The 16,802-nt window shown below is 45.3% G+C and overlaps 1 protein-coding gene across 1 annotated transcript; it reads right to left on the bottom strand.

Moving 5' to 3' along the window:
- Nucleotides 1-2,784: 2,784 nt before the first annotated feature.
- Nucleotides 2,785-7,004, bottom strand: LOC103179248 (transcription factor Ovo-like 2). Its single transcript, XM_007894433.2, is given in 5 exon segments — nt 2,785-3,401; nt 3,404-3,496; nt 4,166-4,352; nt 5,103-5,299; nt 6,585-7,004. Coding segments are annotated over 5 exon segments (759 nt in total). The 5' UTR covers nt 6,685-7,004; the 3' UTR covers nt 2,785-3,219.
- Between the last annotated feature and the right edge of the window lie 9,798 nt (nt 7,005-16,802).

Below are 16,802 nucleotides of genomic sequence, written 5' to 3'. Positions count from 1 at the left end.
ACTTCAGTATGTTTGAATATTTTGAACTTATTATGAAATAAATGAAATCATAATCCAGAGATTTAGGTAACTGTTGATTGAACAATGTTTTTTGTTTCTCAATTTTTATTTTCATTGAGAAATTGAGAACCATTAGTTGTCAATTGTTGGAAAAAGTATCTGGATGCACGTTTAAAGAAGTTTGGCTTGTCAAGCAGCAACTGGCTTTCAGAAACATCCTATCTGGCAACGGCGAGTATTGGCCTGTCAGCAGATTGTTACTAATGTTCAATTTGGTTAGGGAGCAGTTAGGCATAGGCCCTGGAGCCTGTTCTACACATGAGTCATTGTTGTGTATGGAGCAGTCAAGCTTCCAATAATGAGACAACCACAACTCAGGCTCGCGCTGCCCATTCAACTCTTCTCATCTGCCTGATTTGTAGGTACAAATGTGTAGTAGGAGTGGCCATTAACTCAGTAATTTGGTGTTTGCTCCAACAATGACCAGACTGCTTGACCCAAACAACAGGGTCGGCTAGCTGAATTTTTGTCTTGAGCTCTTGCAATATGCTGATGGCTCACAGCAAGGACAGAGTAGTGCAATGTTTAATATAGTTAGTTAAGACACCCAAACTTCAGAGCTCCACCATCACAGGTTTCTAAAGCAGATTAGATCAAGGATTTGAATAGTCATTAAATTGCACTGAAGCAGATTAAACTGGGCAGGACATAAAGGAGTTTTGGTACAGAATCTTTCTATAAAATCTTGCTACTTCAGTCATCCTAGCTCAGTTAGTAGTGCTGTTGTCTTTGAGTCAGAAGGTTATGGTTCAAGCCCCATGTCAGAACATATAGTGTTTCATTGTCTAAGCTGATACTCCACAGCATTACTGGGTGTACTGCATTGTTAGCGATGACATCCTTTGGATAAGACATTGAATCAAGGTCCTATCTACCTGGTCAGGTGGATATTAAAGATCCATGGCACTATTTAAAAAGAGAGGAGTTTCTCCCAGGATACTTGCCAACAATTCTCAAGTTAAAATTGTCATTCACTTCAGAGCTGTTTGCGGGACATTGCTGCACACAAATTGGTTGCCATGTCATACAAATACAGAATGCTACACTCTGCAGTAAATCCTGAGAAACACAGAGATATTTTGACAACAATAAGGATTTATATAGCGCCCTCCACGCCGGACAGCATCTCAGAGCGCTTCACAGTAACGGATCCCAGGGCCGAGGGAGGGGGAGAAAGGTGACCAAAGGCGTGGTCGAAAAGGTCTTCAACAGAGACCTGAAAATAGGAAGAGATGGGGCGATGCGAAGGGAGTGAGGAAGCGAGTTCCAGAGCCTCAGGGCGTAGTGGCTGAAGGCACGGCCGGCAAGGGTGAAGCAGAGGACTAGGGGGACAAGGAGGAGGCCAGACTGGAGGAACAAAGGCAACAGGCATTGTTTTAAGGAGAAATCAGAGAGGTAGGGGGGTGTAGAGGAGTGGAGGGATTTGAAGACAAGGGTGAGGATCTTGAAGTCGATCCTCTCTGGGACAGGCAGCCAGTGCAGTCTGGCAAGCACTGGGGTAATCGGGGAGTGAAGTTCGGTGCGGGTGAGAATGCAGGCGCCAGAGTTTTGAATAATCTGGATTTTATGAATGGTAGTGGAGGGGAGGCCGGCAAGGAGGGTGTTTGAATAGTCCAGCCGAGAGGTGACAAAGGCATGGACCAGGGCTTCAACGGCACTCGGAGAGAGGTATTGGCGGAGACGGGCGATGCATCAGAGGTGGAAGTGGTGCTGGTGAGGGACCGGATGTGGGGGAGGAAGGATAATTGGGGTTTGAAGCTGATGCCTAGGTTGCATACGGGTTTGGAGTTTTAGGGGGAGGTCGGGTAGGTGGAGGTGAGAACCGTGAGATTTTAGATGTTTTTAGACATGGTGATAACATGCTGTATCAAGTGCAAGGATTGTTATTACTTCAACAATACATCTTTGTCATGTCCAGGGTAGAGTTCTGATACAGCAAGAGAGGAGAGAATGAGTATCTCTGCCTAAGATGGTAGCATGGTGACTTAACTATAGTCTCACCAGTATTAAGTGGGACCAGCTATCTCAGCCCATCAGTCGCCCTTGGGCAGGCTGCAACTAAAGCAATTGATTTGTCCTATTATAAGCTTTATTGGTGGAGTATGTCATTACCAACAAGTGAATCTGGCTCATTCTTGAGTTGATGATTATTAGCTCTGACATAATTCACCTATAATTATGCATGACTCATTCAATTGTATTCTGCAATAGATCTATTGGTACCAATTCACTTTCTCACCATCGCTTCTCTTCATGTGGCTGTTATCATTAAATAATGTCACTTCTCCGCAAATTTGCTACGGATATTAGCCTCTTCCTCTGTCTTCCAAAGCATTGACCATCAAAGTTTTTTTTGACTCAGTCAGTCTCAGTCTTTTTACTGTGCCTTCTAGCAAGTGGAAAATCAAATCAGCCAGGGTCTCCCCACTCCCAATAGCTATTTGGTGATCCCTGCTGGAAAGTTGAAATGTGTAGATGTTGAGTGAGGACAGAATAGAGCTCAGTCTGCCAGCACTCACTGTCAAGAGTCACACATGAACAATGGCCATTAGGTTGAGGTTCCTATGTTACTAATAGATCCTGTAAGACAAATCCCCCCACCCCTGGAAATGTGAAAAAATTATGAAGGAGAGGAAAATAAATTATCAAGGGAACAAGCATTTATAGATTAAAAAAAAATACACAATGAATGTGAATTAGTAATATAAAAGTATTTTTTACAAGGTTCAAAAGAGTTGCATAACACCCATTTGGAATGTCACGCGTTAAATTATCATTATTTAATATTTCCAAATTTTGCACATCAAAGTAAGAGATACATTACTGCACTCTGCCAGTTCATGATGTTTACATGACGTGCACCTTTTTTTCCCACTTCAGAACAGGCATTAAATATATGTTCCAGTCTGCAGCATACATACCCTGCACCAATGCTCAAAAATAATAAACTTGCAGAATACATGCACCTGCAAAGAAATAAAGCTGATAAAAAAAGTTGGAAAAATCCCAGAATATCCTTAACCCTTTAAAAATATTCGTTCTGTGAATTGTGTGACATTTCTGCAGTATGAAGGCTAACTTTTCCCAGCAGGTGTGGTCACCTGGTAACAAAGCCTCTTTTTGATCCAGTGAATGAGCTTTCTTTCCATCAGTTCTGTTTCACAGGACCGATTTGAGTTTGTTTTGAAGGGATGCAGTTATTTTTTTGGAAGTCTTTTTAAGTAATGGATTTTCAGGGTGGTTTTGCTTGACGTGAAGGTACAGATCCTCTTGGCTTATGGCTGTGAACCCACATTCTTCACAGACGTAAAGCTTTGTTCTGCGTTCCTTGTAACTGTATTTTGTGTCACCCCATGAATCTTCTTCAGATGTGATTCCAAGGAGCATCTTTGAGTAAAAGCTTTGTTACAAAGGCTGCATTTATAAGGCCGAATTCCTGCACAAGAGAAGCAAAATGCTGTCAGTTGGCTAGTTGACTTTGACAGAGGGGTGAAATCCCTCTGGCTGCCCCTCATAGTGATTACCAATATGACCACTTTGAAGAAGTTGTTGTAGCCTCCCTGGTCTGGGGTGCTGAAGCCCAACAACAACTTGCATTTATATAGTGCCCATCACGCAGGGTATCCCAGAGTGCTTGACAGTGGTGGAACACGACTCCAAGCTGGGAGGAAGGGGAGGTGACTAGGCACTGTCCAATAGGAAGATCTTCAAGCGTGACCTGAAAACGGGGAAGGGAGTAGGTGGAGGGATAGAGGAAGAGCGTTCCAGAGTTTCGGGGCGGAGTGGCTGAAACCACGGGTGCTGATGGTGGAGCGGAGTCTAGCACGGGTGAGTGTACAGGCGGCAGAGTTTTCGATCACCGCCCGGACCGCTGCCCAGCTGAAAATGAAGACACTCAAGGCGGACAGGGAATAGAACGCGCGAAACCTTGCGGCTTCTACAACCGCTGTTACCGATTGGTGCCTTTACACATTCCCCGCAGGGTGTCTCTAATGGCCTTGACTTGCAATAAGCAATACGCCCCCCTCTCCCCCACCCCACCCGCTCTGCCTAGGTACAGACTACAATCCCCACGCTGCTGTGCGCCATCGGTGAGCCCACAGACCTGTGTGCGTCCTGACGTGTCGCTTGAGGTCGAAGGTATCGTTGAAGCCTTTGCCGCAGAAGGTGCACAGGTGGCGCTTCACCTGGCTGTGGCACTTCAGGTGCCGGTTGAGCATACGCTGCAGGCGGAAGTCCTTGCTGCACACCTGGCAGCGGAAGGTGGCCTCGCCGCACTCCCCCGTGGTGATCTGTTACAAGAGGAGTGCAGGCACCGTTACGCATCCAGCCCTCTGACCCCCAGCCCTCTGCCCCCCTGCACTTTGCAACGCCTTTCACCGACTTAGAAAATCGCTCCACTTTTTTTTGGAAGGCAGGAGGGGGTAATTAAAAGATAATTAAAATATTATGTGTGGGGGGGGGTTTAGATGTAAAGATTTTGTGTTTAACTGAAACGTATTAAAGCTGGTGTCCACGAGTGTTTATAAAGAGCGTGTGGATCGGTTGATTCGTTTTAATCGCTACACGTGTACGGTCAGTGGTGGTGTAACGGTGATGTGTGGAGGCGCCGCTGGTCTTTGTTGGTGTGTGTATGGACTAAGCACATTGGCCGCACTCGCCGACCCTTCAAACTGCAAAAGGTTTGTTGCAAAGAAAGCTTCCTACACACAGCACAGGGCATTTGTCGGTTATGCCTTTTTTTTGGGGGGGGGGGGCTGGGGATGTGGGGAGCACCGTTTCGTTTGCTCCATTTGGGATGCATGAATACACTGGCAACATCCTTACTTTGGTTCCATTTCAATTTACACGTGTGAACGGGTTTTATTTTACTCTATCTTATTCTAATACTGAGTACACGTGGAGAGCTTGTTCAGGGAGGTTGGTTGGGTTTGTGCATCACCTATTGTGGCTGTTGACTGCTATAATTATTAACTGAGGTATGAAGGGCAAAGCTGACAAGTTTTCAGCTCTGGGGGGTTTTTCTCCGCTCCGTTGCCTACCTTGATTTTCGAGCGCCCTACACTACGCCTTTCCAACTCCGTTTCCAAAACTCGTTCAGCCGCATTCTCCTGGTCCGGTTCTGCCTTGCAACCGTGGCGCAGATCGGCTGCGTTCGCACATCTGTCCGACCGCGCTGTCCCAGCTGTCGCCTCCTCGATCTCCCCTTCGCCGTAATTCGAAAAGCAGCCTAAATTCACTGCGCAAAAACAAAATTAAAATCGCTAAATAAATAAATCAGTTAATCAATGAATGAAACTGATAAGTAAGTAAGTAAGTAAGTGAGTAAATGCATCGCCCAGGGAATCCGTCGGTGCAAACCGAAAGGTGTTAGCGCTGGAATGAAACCCTGGTGCTGTTGTGTGCCTTTTGTAAGCAGAGAGGTTGGGCTGCACACAATGGCTGGGAGAGAACTGAACCTTGGCTGAGGGTTACCTGGCTTCAAAGCTGCTCTCAATCACAACCCCCCCCCCCCCCCACCCCAGGGAGGAATCCAGCACTGGGGAAAACTTTACAACCCTTGGCAGGTGGGGGAGAAAAAAAAAAAGGTCTGTTACTCCCGTTCCCGTTATGTTCACACTTGGACCCGTTGAAATAGGGGAGGGGAGGGGAGGGGAGAAGAAACACAGGCGACCTTAACGTGGGAAAGGTCGGTGGAGCATTCTCTGTCTGGTTGTTACCCTCTAACAAGTTGATAAGTGATTGAATCAAAGAACATAGAGTTCTCTGTGATATAAACACAGGCTGTCCTTTCACGGACAGGTTGCATTTATATTACAGAGCATCCTGGATTTTGAAGAGACAGAAAACGTTACTTTAACCCCTTCTCCTTCCTCCCCTCCTCCCCCCCCACTCTTTATTTTTTTTATTTTTAAAAAAAATCAAGTGTTTTTTTTTAATTCCAAGGTCCCGAATGAATGGAATGAAATAAATCGATCGGTTCCCCTTTGGGCTTCGCTGAAATGAATGACACTGAGAGATGAGGAGGTGCAATTTTTTTTAAAAAAAAGAAAAACAAACACAGACAGACAGACAGATAGACACACAACACACACACAACACACACACACAACAGGTTGGACCTTGCAATCGAGCAAACCCAGCCCCGAGGAGAGGGTGCATTGAGCAAAGGCTGACAAGTCTGAGCCGGGCACTGCTGTGAGATCCAGGAGAGAGGGAGAGAGAGAGAAGAGAGAGTAGAGGAAGAGAGAGAGAGAGTAGAGAGTGGAGAGAGAGAGAGAGTGAGAGGAGAGAGGGCGCAGTCTGAACTTTGAGCGCCTGATATCACCTTTCCCGTACGCACACCCTTTGCCTCTTCCAGGAACTTTTAACTCCAAAGTTGCAAAGGTTAACGCCACCCCCCACCCTCCCTCCCTCCCTCCTCTCCCTCCCCTCCTCTCCCTCCTCTCCCTGTGTGTGTGTGTGTGTGTGTGTGTGTCTCCCCCCCCCTCCAGCCCTGGTTTATTTGAACGGTTGCCCTTCACCTGGTATGTAGGTATCCGCTCTTTCTTCATCCGGCAGCTCTGCCCAATTGCGAACTCCTAAATAAGGCTCTTTTCTTTTCACCAGGAATGCTCTGGGCATAGTGAGGAAGAGGGGATCGATCCCCCTCCCTCTCCCTCTCCCTCTCTCCCTCTCCCTCCAGCACTCGGATCGGATCCTCCTCCACCCTCCACCCTCCACCCCACCAGGAGCAATCCCGAGGGTTCAGGTGGTTTTTTTTTGCTCTCCGTGGAAGATCTCAGCGGCACTTCCGAAGTCCTTGTGTGCGCTGTTTAAACGGGTGCAAAAGAGGAGGAGGAGGAGGAGGAGGAGGAGGGAGGGAGGCACCTCTCACCTCGAGATCCACCTTTGGAGTAACAGGAAAAGTTTGCTTAAGCGAAATTGAAAATACAACAGGAAATTTGGGAGGACGCATGCGTGCTGAGAAATAACGGTGTCAACAAGTTCTGGTACCTGTCCGACCGGTTGGTGCAGGTTGTCTGAGTCCCTGCCCTTGTGCAGAAAAAAAAAACCCATGTTTGCAAAACTCCCAACTATGCAAAACCTTACAGAATATGCCTCTTCACACATCCCGCTCGCCCCGGGTGCTCACGAATCCACTGGAGGGGGGAATGTACAGGATTAGAAAGGATTTCAATCCCCACTCCCTTTTTCCCCACCACCACCACCACCAAAAAAAAAAGAGAATTAACACGTTTCCAAACTCCCCTCTCTTTTATTTAAAAAAAACCCTCATCGAAGGGCAAACGCGTTTGCTTTGCAACCAGGGAATTGTGATTGCAACTCGACGCTGCGGGTGTTAACATTGCACTGCTCCTCTTTTTCCCAATTGCTTGTAGTTAGGATTGTGTGCAGTTGCTGGAGAGAGAAAAAAAGAAAGGTGTGTGTGTGTGTGTGTGTGCAAAAAAAAAACGCCTGGAGGCTCTTTGCATACATTCGACACCCCTTTACCTGAGAGGATGAAACCTGAGATCTTAACCGTTTGTGCAACGTGGACACAACGTGAAGTTGGAAGGGATGGAAACGGTTGTAGTGTATATATTGTGTAAAGTCGGCAGTGATTGTGGAGTTAACGACACTCGCGGTTTAACAGATTTGACTGCAAATCCGTTCACCTTTTTTTTTCCAAACTTGATGAAACTTTTACTTCCGTTACCTTGGAAAGGATTACGTGTAAAGTTTTCATTTGCACACACACACACACACACACACAGACACAGAGAGACACACACACACACAGACACACAGATACACACACAGACACACACAGATACACACACACACACACACACACACACAGAGAGACACACAGACACACACAGACACACAGATACACACACAGACACACAGACACACACACAGATACACAGACACACAGATACACACACAGACACAGACACACACACAGACGCACAATTAAAATCGATCCGTTTGAAACGATCCAGTGTTTTTCTTAAATGCAGCAATTGGGGTTTATGCAAAGCGGTCCCCCCCCCCCCCCACACACACACACACACACTGAGCGCTGTAAAGGGCAGGTTCTGTTACAGCGCGATGATATCAGTGAAACTCGCTGCACCCATCATTAGAATAACACACAGACGATCTCCCTGTACTAATCTAATCACTGTACTACCAGGAGCCACACACTCACTCACTCACTCACTCACTCACTCACTCACACACGCCTGACTACCTGCTCATTTGTTTAGCGAATCGCTCCAGGTTTTGCCTGATATCTTGTACCCATCAATTAGTTGTGGGCAAAACATTAACAACCCATATGCGCAGTTTCCTTTTGCAAATCACACTTCTGGATGATGATGATGATGGTAATAATATCAATTGCAAATTTCAAGTGCTTTCGCATCATCTGAACGGTGTGTGTGTGTGTGTGTTTTTTTTTGCTGAATCTAGATTTAACTCCACTGGTTGAGGCTATGGAAGTAAAAGGTGTGAAATCGTGCAGCACTTTTTTTTGGCTTAGTAACGGTTTCACCAACTCACTTGAAACCACAGCTCCCATCACCATTTGCATCTCGGCACACTTTATCATTCAAACCATTTTGGTTCTTCGTTCACTTTAGGCATTGACTAATGCACGATTTGCCTTTGGGGGAAGATATATATATATACCAATATACACCAATATGTTATTGATGGTCAGTTAGCATTGCTGACACATATATATATGCAATGCTAACTGACCATCAATAACATATTGGTGTCATTTCTGGAGGGTTCTGGACAGGCAGTTAGAATCCAGGCTGTGACTTTCCTGTTATTTCTGGTCAATTTCAGACAGTGAATCCATTAAACGTTTTAGTCCTCCAGTCATTGGCGACGCAAAAGCAATAAAATCCAAAGCTAAGTGAACCTTTTATTTTAGTCAGATTGAAGTTAAGCAACAGGAGCGAGAATAACATCGTGCTGCAGTTTGTCATCGGTTTGTAGTGATTTCCTGCAAATGTTCAGCGCAGTATTGAGAAAAGATTAAACAAAGAACTTTAAAAAGAAACGCGTTCTCCATAAATCAATCTGAAATCATCAAAAACACCCACAAAGGGGAGGGAGGCTCAGCTCTCTGGAATCTTATACAGCTAATAGCACGAATTATATACACAAATGGATACAGTATGAGGACACCACCAAAATAACTACCTTCAATAGTCATTATTTATAGGTGGGGTTATGTGGAAAGCGGAGGATTGCAATACACTGCATTAACTTGTTCAGATAATAAATGTTCCCACCCCTTAACCTACAAAAAATAGATGTTTCACAGTGAATTAGAGGTGTAAGGTGTGTTGGAAGGTGCCTGCTTGAAGATGGCTGCTTGTTTGGAAATGGCCACTGAGAATGACAGTGCAGGAAGTTATTATTTGCTGTGAGAAACATCCCAAACAGTCAGGTGGATAAAACAAGGGTGTGACCTTTTGTGTTTCTGAGGGTGTTGACACTAATTCCCAAAGACTGCTTCAAATGAATTAAATACATCAGTCAATATAGCACAAGTTACTGATATATTGAATAAACATACAACTCTATAATATTTTATTTGGCAGTTTTTGCTTGTCGAAGCTCACCACATGAGAATCTGGATTAAATCATTGGTACAGAGCATGCCTGGAGCACATTGGACTTGGGCCCAAAGAACATCATGGTGACTGTCATGTCACAGGAATCTGTATAGGTTCTCCCACCATGCTGAAGGCAGATGTTCGTTGAATATTCAATGAGGAAACTCGGAGGCTTGGGACTAGAGCTACTGGAAAGTGTTACCTGGGGTCCAGTTTGGGCTCTGGAACAACAACAGATTGCATTTATATTATGTATATTACGTCGTGAGGATGTAACAACTGCACCTCCAACTGGAGGAAGCAGTGCTCAGTGTGTAGGGATACCTGTCCAAACTGTGGGAAGGAAGGTGGTGACAGTGTTCTCATGCATTTTAATGCTCAGCTGTGTTGCTCCCCAGGAAGCTCACAGATTTTGTGTTACCTGCCATCCACCTAGTGAGAGCTGAAACCTGCACTTGTCGGATGTCAATGACATGGCATCATGCATATGTTGAACCTTCGCTCTGGCTTGGATACACTTAAGCAGGGCAATGCCTTTGTGTGTATCAGACATCAGGCAGACCCCTCCAAAAAAATATCTTGTGGTACTGAGACATATAGATTGTTAAGGTCTCAGGGGTGATCCTTGATCTGTGCTGAGTTAGCTAATCTCATGCAAGTGAGTTGTTAGGGTTCTTCAACTGACCTCAGCATCCCTAGGTAGGAGGGAATCAGTGTTTCCTCTCCACCATGCCCCTCCCCTCCTTTTCTGCTAAATGCACATGTGAAGTCATTGGGTAATAGTCTCGCCCACAAAATATACTGTCAATTCACTTTACAGTGTATCCTCTGAAGCGCTTTGATACATCTCAACAATGTGATAAGGCACTACATCAAATGCAAGGTTTATTATTATTAGTAGTAGTATAGTTGGTTTGGTTTTGATGCTCTTCTTCTCTCGCTAAGCAGGCTGCCTATCTGGACTCACACATAAGAATGACCTTTTACGGGAGAGGTTGAAAAGCTCCTGTGTCTTAAAACTGTAGCTCAGCAGGAAGTCGGCATCTTCACAAGAGGGGAGGAAAACAGAGAGAAAAGTACAAGGACAACAAGTTATAAGATTCACTCAGATATCTTTTCATTCAATGGCGTTATTCAGGATCAGAAAATGGTTTATCAGTGATTCCGAGCGCCCTGACAATTCATAAATAAGGACTAAAGAGTAAGTATACACAATACAGGACAACTAGCTTGATAATAGAGATTGTCTTTTTTTAAAATATATATTTATTTATAAATATATTTAGTACAACAGAAATCCAAAAAAATCACATTTTCTATTACAATTTTTTCCTTTTCTCCCGATATGAAAACATCCATTGTTTACAGTACATTCCTTCACTGCACAAGGTTGCACACATGTTTTTGGGGATGCTCCCGTTAATACAATTGGGAGTCGCCCCTATGTATATCACATTCATGTGTGCACCTGCGCACACCCTGATAAGGTGAGATTGCGCCTGAGACTCAGGTGTACAATATTTAAAGAAATCATTGTGTTCTCAATGGGAACTTACATTTTTGTAGCATCTCAAATCCCTTTACAGTAATTCATTGTCAAGTTTAGTGACTGTTTTTGTAGGTAAATGCAACAAAAGCAGCCATTTCATGTGCAACAAGGTCTCACAGCTTGAAGTAAATGATTAAGTAATTTAGAGGGTTGTTAAATAGTGTACTGGAAGAATCTCCCTTCTTTTTTGAATAATGCCATGGGACCTTTAACATACAGCTGAAGAACAGGCAGATGGGACCTTGATTTAACATCTCATTCTAAAGAATGCCACCTCCGACAATGCTGTTCTTCAGTAGCTCCTCTTTGGAGAGTTATGACTGCAAGCTCAAAATCACGATGTGGAGCTTGAATCCAGAACCATCCAATCTTAAGGCGATACATGGGGTCAACTTCCATATGTATGCGGATGACACCCAACTCTATCTTTCTGCATCCACCCTCAACTCCAGAACCACTGCTGTCCTGACAGACTGTCTGTCGGACATCAAGTCCTGGATGAGGGCAAACTTCCTGCAGTTGAATGTGAACAAGACTGAGGCCCTCCTGATTGGCTCACACCAGCGCCTCAGCACCTCAGGCTCTGGCAGCATCAACCTCCATGGCTGGTCACTACAACTCACCAACCCAGTCAGGAACCTGGGTGTCTTGTTCAACCCTCAACTGTCTTCTTCCCCACATCAAACCCTTGACCCGCTCTGCCTTCTCCCACCTCCGTAACATCGCCCGACTCCGCCACTACTCACCCCTCAGGCCACTGAAACTCTTGTTCATGCCTTCATCACCTCCAGGCTCGACTATGCAAACGCCCTGCTTGTCGGCCTTCCCAACTCCTCCCTCCACAGACTGCAGATAATCCAGAACTCTGCAGCCCGTGTCCTCTCCCGCACCAAAGTCCACGACCCCATCTCCCCCATTCTCGCCCAACTCCAATGGCTCCCTATCCTTCAGAGGATGCAGTTCAAGTTCCTGGTCCTCACCTACAAAGCCCTCCATGGCCTCGCCCCACCCTACCTCTGCAACCTCCTAACCCCCTATCAACCCGCCCGCTCCATCCGCTCAGCCGGCTCTGACCTGCTCCACGTCCCCGACCCACCCGCCCCACCATTGGCCTTCAGCCACTCTGCCCCCAACCTCTGGAATTCCATCCCCTAATCACTCTGCCTCCCCCCTCCTTAACCTCCTTCAAGACCCGCCTCAAAACCCTCCTCTTCAACCATGCCATTGGCCACCCCCCCTTCCTCTCCCCTCCCTTCCCCCGCCCACCCCCGACCTTAGCTCGGGTCTGAAATGCTGTACACTGTCCAGCGCCCTGGGACATCCTCCTGACGTGAAAGGCGCTATACAAATGTAATCTTGTTGTTGTTGATATTACTACCAACTGATAGGTGACCAGTAATGGGTGACTGAAGATAAGTTATTATAAAAATATTGTAATGTTTTATTTAATTTTTGTGGCTGAATATGTTCATTCTCACTCACAATTCAGTAAACACCAATGTGTTTGACCCTGACACAGTCTGCAATTGGTAATATTCTTTGTACTGGGATAGGAGCAAATTCTGGATAATAAGCACTTCTTAGGAGTAACTGGATTTTTCTTGACCAATATGGCAGCTAATTTGCTTTTTACGCCACGCACCTCTGTTTACCTAGCAACAACAACAATTTGCATTTATATAGTGCCCTTCACACAGGGTAGTGTCCCGGAGCACTTGATAGTGCTTGATAGTCTGACGCCAAGCCAGGGGGAGAGGCAGTGGAGTGGTGACCGAAACCACAATTAAAATGAAAAGTCTTCAGGCGGGATTTAAAAGTGAGGAGGCTGGGGGAAAGGCAGAGGGATTGAGGAAGAGAATTCCAGAGTTTTGGGGCGTAGTGGCTGAAAGCATGGCCACCAATAGTGGAACAGAGAGAATGAGTAAGTAGGAACCCGTTCATTAATCAATTGGTGCATTGCTTTTCTGGAGGCAATAATCCCTTCAACTGGACAATTCTTGGAAATTAGAAGGATTCAGACTTATTACATAATGAGACAGATGTATCAAAGAATCTTTTGAAAGATTAGATGAGTTGGCTAGATGGATCAGTGGTTTTATATGCCTAACAGTGCTACTGCTGTGTGTTACTAAAGGACACTTTGTATGAAAGCTAATAAGCCAAGCTGACATCAAACCAATAGGCCAAGTAAATTTGCAATATCCTGAACTCTACACAGTTTAGTCAGTCCTCTGAGGGAATTTAATTACTCCATTTAAAGCAACATTATTTATTAACAATGCCTCCTTGCTCATTCATGTTGACATTAATAAAAAAATCCAGAATATCAGTCAAACATTCTCAGTGGGCATTATTGAACCCTAGTCCTAAATACATGGTCCCAGCAAAATTAGCAATGTTTAGTTCCTTTAGTGCTTTTTGTTAGCTGGGTGATCATCTTGACTTTTTTTAGCGGCTTATGCCCTTACAAAACAGCTTTCATGTAGGATGGCATCTTGAATGCTTCACAATGACTAGAAGGAACACTATACAGAGGAAAGGAAGTCCAAGGGTATGAACGAAAGGCACTGTTAAGCAAAGGGTTTTGACAGTAGTAGGGAAAGGTGTAAAGTGGATTTGAGGAGTTCCAGAGAAAGGAGGCATAACTGGTCGTCAACAGTAGGTTGAGGAGGAGGGTGAAACAAACCAGTTTTAGAATGAATTGTAAATAACAAGAAAATGCCTAAAACCTTCATGGGTGACAAAACTGACTTATACATTAAATTAAAGTCAAATGTATTGTATATTCATTGCTGAAGAGGGTGCAGTGGAGGGCTGCTAGTTTAATTCCAAAAATTAGGGGGCAGAGGCACGAGGAAGGGTTGGTTATTCTGGTACTTTTGTCTCTTTTTGGGAGAGGGAGAGGTTTCTTTCAGTCGTGATGGTCTATGGCGGCAATGCCTGTCATTGGGTATTCAGGTTCAAGTTTCAGTGGGTTGTCTCTGTAAGACAACCAAACGTTTCAGATCTCTAACGTGTTTCTCCCACTTCTCAAACCCAATCTCAGTTCTTGCTGGCCATCCTGGATAATATTGTTACACTCAGTTCAGGCCACCAGGTGGTACTGTACTAACATATTGTACTCTGCCTCAGTCACAAAGTTTGGTATCCAACTCCCCCAGGTGGCTGAGGAAGCTTTAGGCTGCTGTTGCCAGTATTCTGTCCCATTTATATACTAGCTGTACCCATTGCAGCTACGCTTGCAACCAAAAGATGCAATATGGCATGTGGATGACAGTGATACCACTCACAAACCATTTAACATGCCATAAACACTGTGTGCAGACCTGAAGCAAAACTGCCACACACGTGCGATGAGCTTGTTTAGGAACATAGCTCATGAAAGATAGATCTTATCAAAGCTATACTAACCTAAGGGGTTTACTTTGTGATCTGGCAGGTCCTCAAGTTATTGCAATAAGCTGTTCTGTTCTTTGTTCTTCAGTTTAATTTAATCAGCCTTTCTTTCATCCGGCCTTTTTATTTGTATTTGAAAGGCTTGATGTTTGCCTAGGCATCTTTATTTTGTTCCCTCCGCTTGGCTTTGTCTGAGTGCGTGCTTGCTGTGTGCGTACGTACGTGTTCTGTGATGCACAATGCCACTGCGCCACTGGGAGTCGGCACATCCACCAGGTATAACTGTAGTGCAAAACGCAAACCTGCTATACGTGTGTGATGAGCTTGTTTAGGTCATAACCCACGATAGAAGATCCCCCCCAAAAAATATATCCATGACACCCCCAAATGCAAGGCCTTTCGGATGAGGTATAAATCATGTCTCTACATCAATCAGGTATTGAAATCTTGGCTGACACATAGACGTTGTTGTTTCGTTAGTATAGAAGATAGATAATCCTTGTATTTGATATAGCGCCTTAAAATATCGTTGAGTCGCCTCAAAGCTCTTGACAGGAATTACTGTGAAGTGTAGTGACAGTGTATTTTGTCGGGGAATTCAGCAGCTATTTTGAACACAGCATAAATGTTGCATAAACAGACATGAATGCCCAATCTTATTTGGGGATTGTTGGCCCGGACACAAGATGGGGGAAGGGGGGTGTTCCTTACTATATTTTATTGGGTAATTGAGTAAAATAATACTCCTTGTATCTGCTATTACACCATTAATGTTAAAACTACTCAAAATAATTTACAGGAAATTCCTCTAAAGTGCAGTCACTACATATTTGATGTGATCACTCGCATATTTGCACACAAATAGCCGCTTGATTGATCAATGATTGATTTGTTGGCCAGGACACTGCAAGAAACTCCCTTCTCTTTTCAAATACAGTAGTTTTATGGCATCTTTAACACCATCTGAACAGGCAGACAGGAAATGGATTTATGTTTCACTTGAAGAACAACAACTTATATATTTATATAATAATATACTCCTTTGCATTTGGTATAATGCCTTGTCATTGGCGGCAGGTCGTCTCAAAACACTTCACAGGATTTACTGTGAAATGGAGTGACTCTGTGTTTGTAGGCAAATGTGGCAACACGATTGCTCACAACAATGTCCTACAAACCGCGACAATAATAATAATAATCGTTGCTGCTGATATAGCGCATTATCCCATCGTTGAGATATCCGAAAGCTCTTCACAGAATGTACTGTAAAGTTCCTGTTCCTCTGAACTCCTCTCCCTCTGGTCTTCGTCCCTCACTGACCCCTCTTCTGCTCTCACCCTCCTCCACAACACCCTCTCCTCCACACTCGACACTCTTGCCCCCATCACCTCCCGCATTGTCTCTTACTCTCGCTTCTCCCCCTGGTTCTCCACCCACCTCCGCTTGCTGAAGAGCCAGGTGCGGGCCGTTGAACTCAAATCTGCCTCAAATCTGGCCTAACGGTCCATCGGCAAATCTGGCTGGACCTCCTCAAAACCTACTGCTCCACTCTAGCCTCGGCCAAGTCATCCTTCTACTCCAGGATAATCCTGGAGGCGAAGAACAACCCCAGGTTTCTGTTCTCTACCACAACCCGACTCCTCCGCCCCCCCCCCACGCAGGTCATCTCCTCCAACCTTCACTGCGAGGAGATGCTGGATTTCCTTGAATCCAAAATCAAGGGAATCCGCTCCGCGGTCACTGCCCCTCCAACTTCCACTCACCCCCCACCCCTTCCCTCCCAAACTCCAACTCCTACCCATCCTCCCCTACACACCTTCGAACCAGTTTCCCCACCCTCTGTCACCAACCTCATCTTGTCCTTGAAACCCACCACCTGCTCCCTGGACCCCATCCCCACTCCACTCCTTATCTCCCAGCTCCACCTCCTTGCCCCACTTCTCACAGACACCATTAACCTGTCTCTCTCCTCTGGCTCTGTTCCCATTCCCCTCAAAACTACACCATCACTCCTACACTGAAAAAACTCTCCCTTGATGCCCAGCTATCAAAGCTACCGGCCCATCTCCAACCTCCCCTTCCTGTCCAAGGTTCTCGAAAGAGTCGTCGCCTCCCAGCTGCGCTCTTTCCTCTCCACCCATTCACTATTTGAACCCCTCCAGCATGGAAACTGC

This window comes from Callorhinchus milii, unplaced genomic scaffold, assembly GCF_018977255.1.
Source record: "Callorhinchus milii isolate IMCB2004 unplaced genomic scaffold, IMCB_Cmil_1.0 Scaffold3, whole genome shotgun sequence".
Taxonomy (NCBI): Eukaryota; Metazoa; Chordata; class Chondrichthyes; order Chimaeriformes; family Callorhinchidae; genus Callorhinchus; species Callorhinchus milii.
This window is presented reverse-complemented; position numbering and strand designations above follow the sequence as displayed.